Source organism: Saccopteryx bilineata, chromosome 1 (genome assembly GCF_036850765.1).
Source record: "Saccopteryx bilineata isolate mSacBil1 chromosome 1, mSacBil1_pri_phased_curated, whole genome shotgun sequence".
Lineage (NCBI taxonomy): Eukaryota > Metazoa > Chordata > Mammalia > Chiroptera > Emballonuridae > Saccopteryx > Saccopteryx bilineata.
In genome coordinates, this window is record NC_089490.1 from 216566105 (window position 1) to 216582451 (window position 16347).

The 16347-nt window shown below is 47.0% G+C and overlaps 1 protein-coding gene across 3 annotated transcripts in view; it reads right to left on the reverse strand.

The window, feature by feature from the left end:
• Positions 1 to 16316, reverse strand: part of C1H1orf198 (chromosome 1 C1orf198 homolog) — a 37796-nt gene extending 21480 nt beyond the window's left edge. For 2 of the 3 annotated variants that reach the window (XM_066235834.1, XM_066235827.1), the window contains exons 1-2: positions 15953 to 16316; positions 2558 to 2608 (exon numbers count right to left, since the gene is read on the reverse strand). In XM_066235834.1, the coding sequence (XP_066091931.1) occupies positions 2558 to 2608; positions 15953 to 16285 (384 nt within the window). In that variant the 5' untranslated portion in view covers positions 16286 to 16316. The remainder of the gene's footprint in view (positions 1 to 2557; positions 2609 to 15952) is intronic. The other variant, XM_066235842.1, reaches the window with a different exon arrangement.
• Positions 16317 to 16347: the final 31 nt, after the last annotated feature.

Sequence of the window (16347 nt, forward strand, 5' to 3'; positions counted from 1 at the left end):
TGACATACTTACTTGATTTTATCAAACCTTCTCAATTCACCAGGTCCCCATGGGACCCAGCTGGTATTTGTGGACAATGACCACCAGCCATGATCCACACTGGCCTGTGTTACCATCCTGTTCTCAAGACCTTTCCTAGGCACTTTCCTAGGCACTTGTCCCCCACACTGGCCCAAGGAGCTAAGCCCCATGTCAGCAGCTGCCCTAAACACCATCCCATCTCTGTCCCTGGAACGTCATCTACACAGAGTTAAAAACAGATGGAAGTAGGCAGTTTTACCAGTAGCTGATTCTGGGACATTTAACCAGGCAAATTCTTGAGAGAGCAGACATTCTCATGGGGCAAACGATGGACTTAGGCCTTAGGATATACATGTTCAGTACGGTTCTGACTTCTCTGTGTCTCCATCGCTGTGAAATCAGACAGAGGGCCTGCCCAGCCCAGGACCTGTGCTGCTTCCTGGGTCGCTGCACCAAGGCTGCCACTCCCGCAGCTGAGCACCTGTTTGCCTGTTACCCCTAGATCTCACCTACAGGGCCTGTCCTCTCAGTTACCCATTCAGAGGGTCCATACAAAAGGAAATCAAAGACCATGGCTGAACGCCAATGTGATTGCCTACTTTACGTGGCACCAGACAAGGATTTTCTGCTGGATTTAGGAGTTGTAGTCATTCCAGGCTGCTCCCTGACATCCTTCATCGCTTCTTCCCCTCCCCATCAGCCACTCCTTCAACTAGCATCCAGATCCCTAGGGGGACTCCAGCTTCCAGATACCCACTGTCCCTCATTCTGCCTCTACATGGAGCTAGGTTTCTAAGCTACAGTGGAAATAAAAAAATAGCATGGTCCTGGCCAGCTGGCTCAGTGGAGCTTTGGCCTAGTATATGGACATCCTGGGTTCAATTCCATGGTCAGAGCACACAAGAAAGTGACCATCTGCTTCTCTCCCTCTTCCTCAATCCTTTCTTCTCTCCCTCTTACCCTCTTGTAGTCAGTAGCTTGATTGGTTCATGGCCCCCTGGCGCTAATGATGGCTCCACTGGAGCACATTAGCCTCAGGCACTAAAAATAGCTCTGTTGACTCAAGCATGGGCCCCAGACAGGGTTTCTGGGTAGATCCCAGGGAGCACATGCAGAAGTCTGTCTCTCTATCTCCCCTCTTCTCACTTAAAAAAAAAAAAAAAAGATAAAAAAAAACCACGCAGGATGTGTATGTTTGCACCTTTGTTTTTAAGCTGTGTGGGTCCCAGCAGAGCAATCCACTAAAGGCAGAGACACCTGTGCTCACAAGGGGAACACATTCGTCTGCATACTCTCAAAGCACCGTGTCCTCTCAAACCACCTCTGAACCAGACGTGAGGATCGCCTCAACTTTCACACACCTCTTTATCCCAAGGCCACTCACTTCGCTGCAGGCAGTCAGCAATCACTTCTTATGATTTATAATATTTATATTATTATTATGTAAATGCTAACTCTGTGCAACAATGCCAGCTGTCCTTACCCAGCTAAACCCTCATCCAATATTTCATTTTAAGACACAAGCTCCCATGTGAGGACCTCTTGCAGATTCTCGTTGCTTCGCCCCACTCAGACCCACCCCCACCCTGCTCTAAAGTGCCCTGGATGCCCATTTCTACTGAGATGAGAAACTGGAAACAAGAGAAAAACCAACAAGAGAATCCTCCCCTTCAACTCGTGCCCAGGAGCCCCGAGCTGACTGGAAGCCTAAGCCCTATTCCAGGCTTGAAGTCCTCCTCATGGTCTCTGTTATGCAAAGAACCCTCCACCACACAGCACTGAGTGTTCTAGAATTCAGAGAGTCCTGGGCTTTTTCCTCCTTTTCCTTGGTGAGAGACACTGCCTTCTGGTCATTTTGCTGCTTATGAATGCACTTCTACTAGGGCAACCAGGGAGGATGTGGGAATGAATAAAGATCAATCAAGCTGGATACTCATAGGCAACCCTGCCAACAACAATAATAAATTGTGATCGCCTGGGAGACCAGAGTAAGCGTTGGCGATCACCTTGGGTTGAATCAGCTAATCCATGCACATGTGCATCGCTGGCGATTTCCACTCCAGATGGTAAAAAGTGCATCTTCCTTTCTCCCTCACCCTCCGGACTCTTGCACCTTAGAGCTGACTCTTCCAGGCATTTGCATTGGATATACAATCTTGTCTTTGCCACTGTCTCTCCTGAATCAACTTCCTGTCCCTGTTGCCTTCTGATTTCATTTTAAGAAAAGCAGCTGTTACCTTCTCCTCCCCAACCTAAAAATAATTTTTTAAAAGCTCCACTCCCAGCTTTGCCTTATGAAGCATCCCCACCAAGGCACCAAGTGCTGCTGGGCGGGAGCAGAAGCAGAGAATGGCCGACAGGCTGAGCCTGGGCCCCAGACATCACACAGCAGTGTGCTAACTCATCACCAGCCCCTCCCCACCTTCCTCCTTTTCCACCAACAGTGGGGCCACTGCCTTCAAAGTTCATCATAAGAAAAACATATAACTCAAATCTTTTTTAAAGGACAAGCAAATCTAAATTTAATCCAACTTACCCTTGTTTCCCAGGAGAAAGGGGCAGAATGCTCATCTTGCCAAGTTATGTCCTGAAATGAAAATTTAAGAAATCTGAAATCCAAACCTGAACACCCATGCAAACATCCCCCCATGGCCTTGAGGGAACAAAAATTGAGGACAAATTCTTACTTCTGGCTGGACATAAGCCTGATGTTTTGATGCTCTACAGAGAATGTGCTGACCTTCACAGTCGGGCTGGACCCTACCTTTCCAGCTGAGGCTGCCAGGCAAGCTCCTCCCTGGCCAGACAGAGATCCGTGATGGCCTAGGAGGCCCCATGATGGACTCGATGGTAGGGATGTTGAATAGAAGGGGAAGGGGGCTTTAGGGTTCAGGACTCAGAATGATGAACCAAGGGGCCACAGGAAGATGATTAGCCTTTTGAGCCTCAGTTTCCATGTTTGTCAAAGGAGAATCATTCTCCCCTTGCATGGTTGCTGTGAGGACTAAATGGGGTAACATAATAAAAGAACACCAGCAACGGTCTGCCATTAGCTGATACATCTGAGCCCCTCCTCCTCCCATATGCCTACCAGAGATCTGAAAGGCATCAATCAACAAAATCAATGATGAAAACACCAATTTAATGCAAGTGCCTAAATATAACGAGAATTCTGATAACACTCCACACCCTCACCAAGTAGAACATGATGGAAAGAGCCCTGTGGAACAGTCATTGAGAATGTGACCTTGGATCCATTATGTCTGCTCCCTGAGCTAAACAATGACAGGAAAATGGCTTTTCCTTGGTGACCCCTCTAACCCACCAGCTATCTTCCTGTGCTAGCAAATGTCCCATCTGTGCCCAGCTTATATTGGGCGGCATATTTTCTACACCAAAAGTTGGGATATATTGGGTGAGACAAACTGTAATAAGATAAAATATTTTACGTTGAGACTGTTCTTTCATAAAGCACCCCAGGTAAATTATGTCTCCCCACTTTCCAGAGGTTCTCCCTGCCCCAGAGTTAGGTTCACTGACTCTTCCCCCTCTATGAGACAAACCCGTCCTGCAGACACGCCTACTTCCTTCATAGTTCCCACCTAACCTACCCTCTTGTCTGCATGTGTGCTATCTCTTGTGGTTGTCAGGCAAAACTTTAAAAATGTAAGGGAGCTGGGCCACTGCCCTCCCATTTGGAATTTCAGTTAAACCTAAGTTATTTTCAATTTACAAACTCTGTCCCTCCAAAAATGGAAATGGGCTGCCTGGAGGAATGTGAGCTAAACTTTGTGACCAGCAGAGGCTGTGGGCTCCTGCATCCTGTCCCTGTGTGTGTGTGGTGGGGGTGGGGGGAGGGCAGTTGAGCTACATGACCTAAGGTCACTACCGTTTTATGATCTCAGGACCCCGTAAGTTCCTCTCAGAAGTAATAAAACTAGATGAGCTTTGTTGTCAGCTGGGAAAAATGAAGGCGGATGATGCAATGTAAGCATCATTTAATGTTGATTTGGACTTGACAAAAAGTAAAGGGATGTCACTGGACCAGTGTGTTCCTCTAGCCAGAGGTGGGACAGCCCAAGGGCCACCTTAGTGGACAGAGGAAGTGTGTACAGGCAGGAAAGGACACAAGAGTGCTGGCCAAGAACAGAGCACACTGGAGCTGAACTCCTCTTATCATGTAACATGATTCCTCTTCAAAATATTATGTGGCCCTGGCTGGTTGGCTCAGTGGATAGAGCATTGGCCTGATGTGTGGATGTCCAGGGTTCAATCACCAGTCAGGGAACACAGGAGAAGCAACCATCTGATTCTCTTCTCCTTCCTCTCCCCCTTCTCTCTCTCTTCCCGTCCCACAGCCAGTGGCTCAATTGGTTCAAGTGTAGGCCCTAGCACTGAGGATAGCTCGGTAGATTCAAGCATCGGCCCCAGACAGGGTTGTAGGATGGATCCCAGTAGGGGTGCACGCAGGAGTCTGTCTCTACTCCCCTACTCTCACTTAAAATAATAATAATAATAATAATAATAATAATGCAACCTGAGTCTCTTTGAAATCTGCAAAGGTTAAAATAAGAATTTTGGCCTTGGAAGGTGAATGAATTCAAGCTAAGCAACAAAGATGCAGTCTGGGACCTGGTAAACCAGCCATCCCCAGTGGTCACAGCAGCCCATATGAGCAGACATGCCAAGAAGGTCAGACACAGAGAGAGGGTCACTCTGTGATTTCTCCCCAATTTGGTGTCAAGTCAATAATCTTTTGTTTGCTCCAGCAAGAAACTGAGTCAAGGGGCAAATTCCTTAGGTTTCTGCAATTCTGAGCTCATAAAAAATAATAAAACACTTAACAAAAATAAACATGCCAAACAAAAATGTGATTGAAGCTCTGATGTCAGCCACTGGCCGCACACCCCAGCCACAAAAAGCATAGGAGGCGGGAACAGGCTCTCCGGGAAGCAGGATGCAAAGTGCCATCAGAACTGCAGTGTACACACACATACTGCTTTCTTTCTTCTAATCTGTTTATGGTACGTAACCATAAATAGGCAACCAAAACATGGTTGGGCACATGTTTGTGGACAATCACATGTGTTTTCTGTAGGGTTCCTTTGAAGGCTCTCCCACCTGCCTCCCTGGCGCCAAAGATCTGAAACTAAGCCGCCAAATATGTCTGCTCTTGGCCAGAGTGGTCATCTTCAGTGTTAAATTCCGTTCCACAGGAGACGTCCCAACCAGAGACAACACCGAATCTCTGGACACAGTTCCTTCTCTGAAGCACAGTACAGGACAAAAACCAGAGAGCAAGTCATAGAGGGCCATGGGAGACACAGCTCTGGCCAAGTATCAGATGCCAGTGTGCACGTGGCAGGCTCTGGGGGCCCCCATGTGACTCTAATGACCTAGGATGGACACATGGCAAGTATCTTTCCTAACTGTCCAGAGGCCTTGTCTGGGACATGTTCACCCAACGCAATGTCACTTCACTTCTTAAAAGAAACAGTATTTTCTTAAAAGTGAGAATAGATATTCCCTGCTCACACCCTTAGAATGCATATTTGCAGGAATTTCCAGCATTTACGCCTCTATTACTTGATAAAAACAGATCCCAGGGAGTTTAAGATCTTTCTGGGCCCAGACATTTTTACTTTTGGAGGCTGCAACCAGTGGTGAGCGGAAGTAGGCCTGTACCCATTCATCAATGACTGTGGCATTGTTGGCAAAGCACTAAATGTACACATAAAAATGGTTAAAATGGTATAGTTTGTTATGTATATTTTACCACAATAAAAAAAAGTCTGAAAAGGCTACATCCTGTCTAATTCCAACTTTATCACACTCTGGAAAAGGTCAAATTACAGAGGCAGTAAAAAGACCAGTGGTGGCCAGGAGTTAAAGGGAGGCAGAGCACAGAGCATTTTTTTTTTTTAAATAAATTTTTATTAATGGTAATGGGATGACATTAATAAATCAGGGTACATATATTCAAAGAAAACATGTCTAGGTTATTTTGTCATTAACTTACGTTGCGTACCCCTCGCCCAAAGTCAGATTGTCCTCCGCCACCCTCTATCTAGTTCTCTGTGCCCCTCCCCCTCCCCCTAACTCTCTCCCTCCCTCCCTCCCATGTCCTCCCTCCCCCCACCCCTGGTAACCACCACACTCTTGTCCATGTCTCTTAGTCTCATTTTTATGTTCCACCAATGTATGGAATCATGTAGTTCTTGTTTTTTTCTGATTTACTTATTTCACTCCTTATAATGTTATCAAGATCCCACCATTTTGCTGTAAATGATCTGATGTCATCATTTCTTATGGCTGAGTAGTATTCCATAGTGTATATGTGCCACATCTTCTTTATCCAGTCTTCTATTGAAGGGCTTTTTGGTTGTTTCCATGTCTTGGCCACTGTGAACAGTGCTGCAATGAACATGGGGCTACATGTGTCTTCACGTATCAATGTTTCTGAGGTTTTGGGGTATATACCCAGTAGAGGGATTGCTGGGTCATAAGGTAGTTCTATTTGCAGTTTTTTGAGGAACCACCATACTTTCCTCCATAATGGTTGTACTACTTTACAGTCTCACCAACAGTGAATGAGGGTTCCTTTTTCTCCACAGCCTCTCCAACATTTGCTATTACCCGTCTTGTTGATAATAACTAATCTAACAGGGGTGAGGTGGTATCTCATTGTAGTTTTGATTTGCATTTCTCTAATAACTAATGAAGCTGAGCATCTTTTCATATATCTGTTGGCCATTTGTATCTCTTCCTGGGAGAAGTGTCTGTTCATGTCCGCACAGAGCATTTTTAAGGGCAGAGGGATACACTGTACCATACTATAATCATGGGTACTTCTCTCAAATCCATAGAGTATTTACTACCAAGAGGAAACCCAACGTAAACCATAGATTCTGGGAAATACTGCTGGTGTCACTGTGGGTTCACCCACTGTGACAGAGGCACCACTCAGGTTGGGGAGGCCGATAGTGGGGGAGTCTGTGCCTCTATGGAGGGGGGGAGGTAGATCAGAATTCTCTATACTTTCTACTGTTTTGCAAAGAACCTAAAACTGCTCTAAAAAATGAAAACATTTTTTCTTTTTTTAAAATTTTTTTTAAAATTTATTCTTTTTTTTTTTTTTTTTTTTTTTAGAGAGGAGAGGGAGAGACAGAGGGAGAGAGAGAGAGGAGAGACAGAGAGAGAGAAAGGGGGGAGGAGCTGGAAGCATCAACTCCCATATGTGCCTTGACCAGGCCAGCCCAGGGTTTTGAACTGGCGACCTCAGCATTTCCAGGTCGATGCTTTATCCACTGCGCCACCACAGGTCAGGCCGAAAACATATTTTCAAAAAAGTATGTACCCCTGGAAAGAAACGCCACAAAGGTAATAAATAGTCAAAGCTCATCATTTCTTAACTAATAATACATTTTGTGATCATCCATGCTCCTGAGGTTGTTTGCATCTGCTGCTTCCGCAAGATGAAGAGTACATCTGACACTACACAGTGGTGTCACACACGGCACCTCTGGGTGGCTCTGAGTCAGGACATCACCTGGGGCTTGATGGGCAACCCAGCAAGTGCTACAATGCAGGGCTGCTTTCCTGCCTCCCCCATTTCCACCACACCTCTGCTGCAGCCAGTATACCCACAATCTGCATTAAATACAACTTCTGCAATTCAATTTTTAAAGCACTTTGGCAATTTTGCTTTTGAAATGATTTGGTTACAAGTAATTCCTCTATAATTTTGGCTATGATTTCTGTGTAAAAGTCACGACTTTTCCAAAAGTATTCTAAAGAGAGAGATTCTGGCCTAACCAGGCGGTGGCGCAGTGGATAGAGCATTGGACTGGGATGCGGAAGACTCAGGTTCGAGACCCAGAGGTTGCCAGCTTGAGCGCGGGCTCATCTGGCTTGAGCAAAGCTCACCAGCTTACCAGCTTGGACCCAAGGTTGCTGGCTCGAGCAAGGGGTTACTCAGTCTGCTGAAGGCCCACGGTCAAGGCACATATGAGGAAAGCAATCAATGAACAACTAAGGTGTTGCAACGAAAAACTGATGATTGATGCTTCTCATCTCTCTTCGTTCCTGTCTGTCTGTCCCTCTCTCTGACTCTCTCTCTCTCTCTGTAAAAAAATAAATAAAAAATAAATACATGTTATCTTGTGTCATCTACCCTTTAAAAAAAAAAGAGAGACCTCTGGACTGAACATTGATTTCAAATGTGGTGAAACTGTATAAATATTCACTTTTCCTTTTGATGAGCTTGATTAGAGATTACTGAGCATTTCTTTTTTTTTTATAACTTTCTTTCCGGTTTTAGGGCCCAATGGGTGTTACTGCTGCGTCTCAAGCATGTGGAACAGAGGCAGCACCTGCGGACGTCTGTCTGCACTGTGTGTCCCTCAGGGCCCTTCTGTAATCAGCCCGAACAAACTGCGCCTCCCTGCAGATGCCCTCTCTAGGACACACAGGTATCTAGAGGGTATGGCTCTTTTCAGGTCCTTACTGGACTTGGGTTCACACTGGACTGTCCAGGACACCAGATTCAAGACTTTTGGAAGAGGTCCCCTGGCCTCACAGTTCCCAGGTGTGGCTGCAGATCTGAACTGCCGAGAGTACTATTTCAAGAGGCAGAACCTGTGGGTCCTACCGAACTTAGTTTCACAAAACCCTAGATATTATCCCTAGATAATTCTTATGTAGCCGTTCCACTGGGCAGCATACCTTAGTCCACTGGGCAGGTCAGTCTTTCAAAAGATGCTGACTCCTTCTTCACACTGGGAACACCTAGCCACATGGCCACTCAGGCTGTGCTTGCTGACCACCAGGGCTGAGGGTCTACCTCTGTCTGCCCAGGCCACGCCCCATGCAGAGGTGCCCTGGATCAATATTACTAGATGGTCTTCATCATCCCCAAATAGGGACCTCTCCTAAACCAGCCCTGGTCTAGGCTGCTCTCACACACCCACTCTGGAGCAGGGAAACCATGTCTGTGGCATTAGTATGATCAATACCGCAAGTAAACAGTCTCCTAGCATGCAGCAAGGTTCCAGAATAATGAGAACCATAGCTAAAGTTTCTTTTATTTTTCTTGGCATTCAAAGACTAAAGAAAAACTATGACAACTGCTGCTGACCTATATAATAGGTATGGAACCATAAACAGTCAACACTCTATCCATTAGACTCAGATGTGGTGCTTTGTCTGTTAAATCTCATCTCTCACCAGGAGGGCTGAGCTTCTAAAAGTTAAAAACCCAACCATGAAATGGACTGGATTTTTCTTTAGTGATTCAGAAACAGCATGAAGATCCAGGTACATGGCAAGGTGCTCACTGGAACTATAAATTGTCACTATACTCCTGTTTCTGGTTGACAGATGGTAGCATCTTGGCTTAAAGGGAAGATTTCAACTGTAAAATACCATACGCTAGAGAAATTAGAAATAAGGCAGAGCCTGTGGAATGGGACAGACACTCCCCTACATTGCTGACTGTCATCCTTGACTGAGGACAGGTGGCCTGGGCCTCCTGGCACATCCAGCAGGGAGCACATTCTTCGTGTGGGTGGTAATCATATTCTCTGATATTCAGTCCACAACAAAAGCCTGCATAGTGACGTTTATAGCTGCTTTATTCGTAATCGCCAAAACTTGGGAACAACAGATGTGTTTTGGTAAGTGAATGGATAAATTGTGGTACATCAAATAATGGAGTATTATTCATCACTAAAAAGAAGTGAGCTATCAAGACAATAGTCTGCCTATGGAAGAGAGATGGAAGAACCTTACATGCATATTACTAAGTGAAAGAAGCCAATCTGAAAGGCCACATACTGTATGATTCCAACTATCACATTCCGGAAAAGGCAAAACAATGGAAAGAATAAAAGGATCAGTGGTTGCCAGGGGTTGAGGGAGGGAGATGGACAGGCAGAGCACAGAGGATGCTCAGGGCAGTGAAATACTCTGTTTGATACTATCATGGTGGATACCTGTCATTGTCCATTTGTCCAAAGCCACTGACTGTACGACACCATGAGTGAACCTAATATATATGGACTTGGGGGACAACGATGTCTTGGTGAGGGTTCATCAGCTGCAACAATGGTACCCTCCGGTAGGAGGTACTGGTCGTGGTGGAGCTGTGCTCAGACAGGGGGTGTATAGAAACTCTCCACTTTCTGCTCAATTTTACTGTGAACCTAAAACCGCTTTAAAAAATTAAGTCTACTAAAAAATAAAAAGGAGTGGTGAGCAGGGAAGAAGAATCATTAAAATATGCTCTTACCAACTGCTCATTCTTAGGGACTAATACCATTTACATTATTTATGAAGTCGATGATTTTCTCTTTTGATGTGTCGTATATTTAACTCTGCTGATCAGAGGGCTTCCAAAAATGAGTACAGAACTGCACTTCCAGCAGCAGAGCAGCGGCTGGGACTGAGCTGCTGGCAGCTTCTACCAGGAACACAGACTCTGAACCAGCCTGCACAGACCACAGCAGCGAAGTGGAGCCACTGTGGTGACAGGGGAGCCCAGGGGGCAGTGGGGGAGAAGTCTAAGGAAATTAACAGAAACACAAGTAGGAAGTTTGAACAGGTCTGGTTTTCATGTATATTTTTGAAAGTTGGATATTTTTTCCAGAACTAAGGGAAATCTCTTGCTTAGAGTATCAAGTGACTCCTGTCAATGAAAGAGTGACTCCAGACCAGTCAGCTTGCTTTCAACTCTGTCCCTCCCTGCGTGCCAGTGAACTAGTCACTTAATTTCTCTGCCAAACCTGTTCCCTGGCAGCCACAGGAGCCAGGGAGGGGGCGTGTGTTGCTGCCTTAGCTCTCAGGGCTCAGGTAGTTCAACCCCATTTCTCCAGGGAGTCCCAGGGAGCAAGCAAAGCACCTGCCAGGTGCTGCTTCCGGCCAAAGACCATCAGTGTGAAGGGAGCCTCGGGGCAGGCCAGCAGCTGCCCCCCCCTCCCCCCTGCAGCCTGTGCAACTGGATCTGGACGCCAAGCCACATCTTTAACTCCTGTCCGGGGCCAGGGCTCAGAACCCAAGGTCAGGGACACAAAAAGCCACGTCCACTCTGTCATCTTTTCTAAAAAACACACAACTCTGCCAGACAGAGGTGGGAACCATAGTTGTACATTCCACCTCCCTTAAAAAGACAAGTCCATAATATCGAAAAGGAACTCTCAAATTTCCTTTTAGTTTTTCTCCCTCAAGGAAAAGGACGAGCTGCCGAGGCTGAAAGAAGAGGAGACCTCACGGGCCTTCCTCCATCGGGAAGCCAAAGATCCAGCCACACTCAGATGTGACCAAGATTTCATACTGGAGGAAAGTCCTGGAAGGATATTAGTAACTGCTTTCTAATGCTGCTTCTGCATTGTTTGCGAATTTTCACAGTAATCAACAGGAACATCATTTTATAAATGTTGTAATAACTTAGTTTGTTTCAGAAAAACAAACATGGGGGCTGGCTGGGAGGCAGGTGCTTTGCAGGCGAGTGGATGCAGCCAGGTGAGCTGGCGCAAGGGATTCCACACTGACACCCAGGGGCCGCCCCGGGAGCAAGGGTCCTTCAGAGTCCTGCCAAGGAAGAGCAGCCTCAGGCAGTGCCACAGGTGTGCGGAGTCAGGGAGGCCAGGCCTCAGCCCCAGAAAAGGATGTGAAGGCCACAAGCAGTAAGAGAGTGCCAATGAGTCCTTGGATTCCTGCAGGAGGAGATGCAGTTGGGGACATTTACAAGAGCAGCTGGTCATACTGCGCTGTTGAAGAGAGGGCAGAATTGTCAGGTTCCAGAGCCTCAATACTCTGCATTACTGCACGCAAAATCCAGGTCGGGCTGCTCCTACCCAGACCCATCTGCATTACACTGAACTTGGAAGAGGTAGGTCACAAAAATTAGGGGATATTTCAAAATAATTATGAAGCAATAAAATATCCCCCCTGATTTTTGAGAGTAGTATATATATTTATACACCAAGTGCCCAATTTCCAGGGTCACCTGCTTATGGCCCATATGGAATGGAGAATATGGCCAGAGCTCAGAACCCTATAACCAACTCTCCCCAACACACTCAGATCCTACTACATCGGTAGCAAGGACTTTGGAAGGGGGGGCAGGGGGCAGAGTGCAACACATTCCTAAAAATTCAGTGGGGTTTTTTTTCCTTCCTTGATCACACACGAAGCACCAGAAGCAGACTAGGGTGATCTCTAAACCCTTCTAAAATGCAAACTTTCCATCTCCCAAAGTAGCCATACCCCAAACTTTACCGCTGGGGGAAGAAAGCAGCAATCTAAAAACAAGAGGCCACACCACACTGTTAAAAGCATCTATTTGCAAACATGCATTAATGTTCTACCAGGCACCTGATCAATGTCTGTGTCTGTGCCTGAGAAACCTTGAGAGCTACTCATTTCCCAGGGGGAGGACCACATCCTCGAGGGCAATGCCTTGCTGCCTTGTGGCTGTGTGGCCAGGACTGGGTTCCAGGGATGGGGCTCTGTGCATCTCTGCTTTTGCTAAGGCAGAAGCACTCTGAGGGTGGACAGGAGAGATGATGGGGGACAGCAGGAGCTGGTGGCCTTGCCCTGAAGCTGTACTGAGATCATATGTTCCCATGGGGCATTTTTAAAGGAGCAGATGAAGATTTACGGAAAGGCTAAGCACCTCTAAGCTAAAATGCCTCTAGTTTTTAACATAACTGGTTTTGAGAAATACTTGCTCAACTGATTCCCAAGGACATAAGAACTGAAAGAAATGATAGGTTCCCTCCCGGCTTCAATGCAAGACAGCCAGCCCCCCTCTGCATCAGGGTAGCCATCCAGCAGGGGTAATCTAGGCCCTGGTCCTCTCCCTTTGTGACAGAGAAGCAAATACGAGCACACAGATGCACCCGTCCTATGCAGAGTGGCACTATCACAGAGGTAATCAACCACAGTGTGTGCACTGAGCCCGGGCCATACTCACGGCCACCAAGAGCTATGACCATCAATACACAATCAAATCTCTAGTCATTGGTCCTGCAATGCATAAGAATGACTAGGTGATGGTCACATTTGGAAGCTATATTTGCACAATCTCACTTAAAATGCTGCCATGTAAAATACAAAAATGTTACTGGCAATGGGGGAGTGGTATTCAAAGAAACTGGCAATGTCCTTGGTCCTCATGGTAGCTAAAAGGGGACACAATCTGAGGCTGGTGTGATTGTGGGTCAGGAGGCAGGCCACACCACACTGCAGACAGAACAAACCCAGTTTCAAATATATGCCCTGAGGCATATAATCCAAGTCCATAAAAATCCAGCTACTTTTCACATAGCCAACTCGAGGTTTAGCAACAGCAGGAATTTATTTACTGATAGTCAGTAGGGAACTGGAGGGCGCTAGGGAGCACTCTTTATTCTATGTGGCCCTGGACCATATCAGAAGACAGATCAAGTGGGGAGGGACCAAGTGCCCTAGTTGATCTAATTTAATGCCCTTTAGGACAAACCTGGGGCATTTGTCAGGGCTGATCTGTCCAGTAGCCTACCCAGCGGTCACCTACCACTTGTCCTTATCCATCACCTTTTGTGCCTGGGCACCAGCCCTCCTCCATGAATAGCCCTCCTCGTGGGCATGAGAGCACCAGCTCCACTTTGGTGCCAACCTTTTGCCAGGTTAGGGAGTACACTTTAAACTCCCTAAACCACAGAGCCACTACAGGCAAAAATACAGCCTGGACAATGTTCCATGTGCCTCTCCTCAAATTAGTGTCTCTGTCTTTCTGCCACCTGTGCTGAGGTTGGTCAGAGGCATAAGTGTACTCTCTGCCCCTTTTGCAAAGTTGAGTTCATTTCTGAAAAACAGGGCTAATTTGGTCTGGAAGGGCAGGCAGGTACCACAGTGAACAGTTACGTTTGTTTTTAAATCACATGGGATATACAAATTCAGAAACAGCTCAACGTGGCACTCAGTTAAGGAATTAAGAGTACTAAATGAACTTGGCCACATCTTTCTTACCAGTAACAGTTGGCCCTTATATGGCATGGGCTTTAGATGATGAGCAGGCCTGTGGGTATTAGCCAGACACCAAACAAAGGAAAACTGTCACTTGCCAACATTTTTAAGTACAATACTTACAGGTTTGTTTCCTCTCATATTTATTTCTGAATGACTTTTCCCAAGAGGAGCTGCCTGCATTTTCATCACCCAAGTCTGAGTACAAACCCTTCAACGTTTTTAGAGGGATGCATATTTGCACACTGAAAACGTTTCAGCTCTAGAAATGCACTTTATACTCTCATCCTTCTAGTTTACCACACCCTCTTTTTCCTGGCAAAGCCTTCGGAGTTTAAAGTCTGATGGAGATTTTTCTTTTGATATTGTCATAATAAGTCAATATTGGCAGCATATTTCTGCCCTTCACATTTCCCTCACATTAAAGTGGGCTTATGACCACAAATACTTTGTATTAAGTACATGGCTCAGTGCAACCAAGCCTGAAAATCAGATTTAAACCTCATTCTTAACTAGAATTCCTTCCACAGCCCACAACTTCCTCGGAAAAACTCTCCAAGCCCAGCTCCTCCTCCATGCAACCTCACAATCTTAATGCACGAACTTAAGGATTTCACTTCTTGCTCCTTTTGACTTCACTCCTCATGACAAAAATTGAGTTACAAAGGCCAAATAAGTACAGTGCAAAATCTAATGGCACAGAGCAGATTTTAGCTAAATATATTTTCAAGAAAAAAACCAAGTTTCTGAGCAGCATAGGAACAATCAGGCCCTTGTGACTTAGTAAGGGTCATTCCTGAAGTTTTCTTGTAGAGTTTGTGTGTCTTCCTTCAGAATGACCACCCTCTAAAAGTCTGAGTACACGCACAGTGTCTAGGTTTGGGTCTCAGGCATGCTCTTATATGTACCAAGTCTTGCTAGAACTCACTGAAATGTATATTGGGGCAACCATGCTCACCCCAAAACAAAGCTGTACATCGTGGTCACTAGGAAAACATCCTAGAGCTTTGGGTTTCGCCTCCTTATCTTGGAAGGCACCTCTTCCTTCTCGTTATCTTGCTTGGCAATTTCACTCTCCCCATAGAGTTCACAAATATTAATATGTAGAATTTGCTGAGTGCCTTCCTTGGCAGGCATGGGGTGGGTATTATTAGTCCAGGTCTATACCGCGGGAAACTGAGCCTCTAAAACAGGGGTCGGTAACCTTTTTGGCTGAGAGAGCCATGAATGCCACATATTTTAAAATATACTTCCGTGAGAGCCATACAACAACCCGGGTACGTTACACATTATCCAATAAAAATTTGGTGTTCTCCCGAGGACAGCTGTGATTGGCTCCAGCCACCAGCAATCATGAGCGGTAGGAAATGAATGGATTTAATACATGAGAATGTTTTATATTTTTAACGTTATTATTATTTTTAATTAAAGATTAGTCTGCGAGCCAGATGCAGCCATCAAAAGAGCCACATGTGGCTCGCTAGTCATAGGTTCCCGGACCCTGTTCTAAAAGGTTAAGTCACCCACCGCCACACACTTAGGGGTAGAGTGGATTAGAAACCACTTGTCTGGTTTAAGATTCCTGCTGTTTCCACTTTGGCCGGCCTCGCTAAAAGCAGCTGCCTTCAGCGCCGGGGCATCGCTGAAAGCGGTGCGGCCCAGCGGAGCGGGTCTCCATAGGGGGAGTGGGGTCTTTAAAGACCTCCTCCTCTCGCTGATTCTCCCCAAACATCCAGGGAACCCCCACCCCGACCTTCGGTTCCAGGAAACCCCCTCCTATCCACTCCCACTCCTGCGCCCTCTCCTCTCCATCCTCCGCTACCGCGACCCGCGTGGCGGCCCCACACAGGCAGGTGCCGCCAGCCGGAAGCCTCGGGGCACAGGGCACCGGGAGGGCGAGGGTCCTGGCCCCTCCCGCGCCTACCTCGTCTCCGAAGCGCACCACCTTCTGGCCCGTGGGCCCGCGCAGGCCTGGGAAGCGCACGAGCTCCTCGGGGTCTCCGGGTTCGCGGGGCGCCGGGGCTCCGGGACCTACCAGGCACCGGTCGATGATCTCGTCCTGCTGCGCGGGCGGCAGCCGCGCCCACTCGGGCCCGTACTTCTCGCGGATCTTCTCCTTGTCCTGCATGATCTTCCTAGCCATGGGGCTCAGCGACGAGAAGTAGGTGAAGCGCTTCCGCTCCCTCTCGTCCAGAGGCCGGTTCCCGCTCATGACCGCCGAGCGCGAGGCCGCGATCGCCGCCGCCATGGACGCCATACCCCGCCGGCCGCCGCTCCCTGCCCGCCCCTCCCCGCGCCCCCTACCCCGCAGCCCGGGGC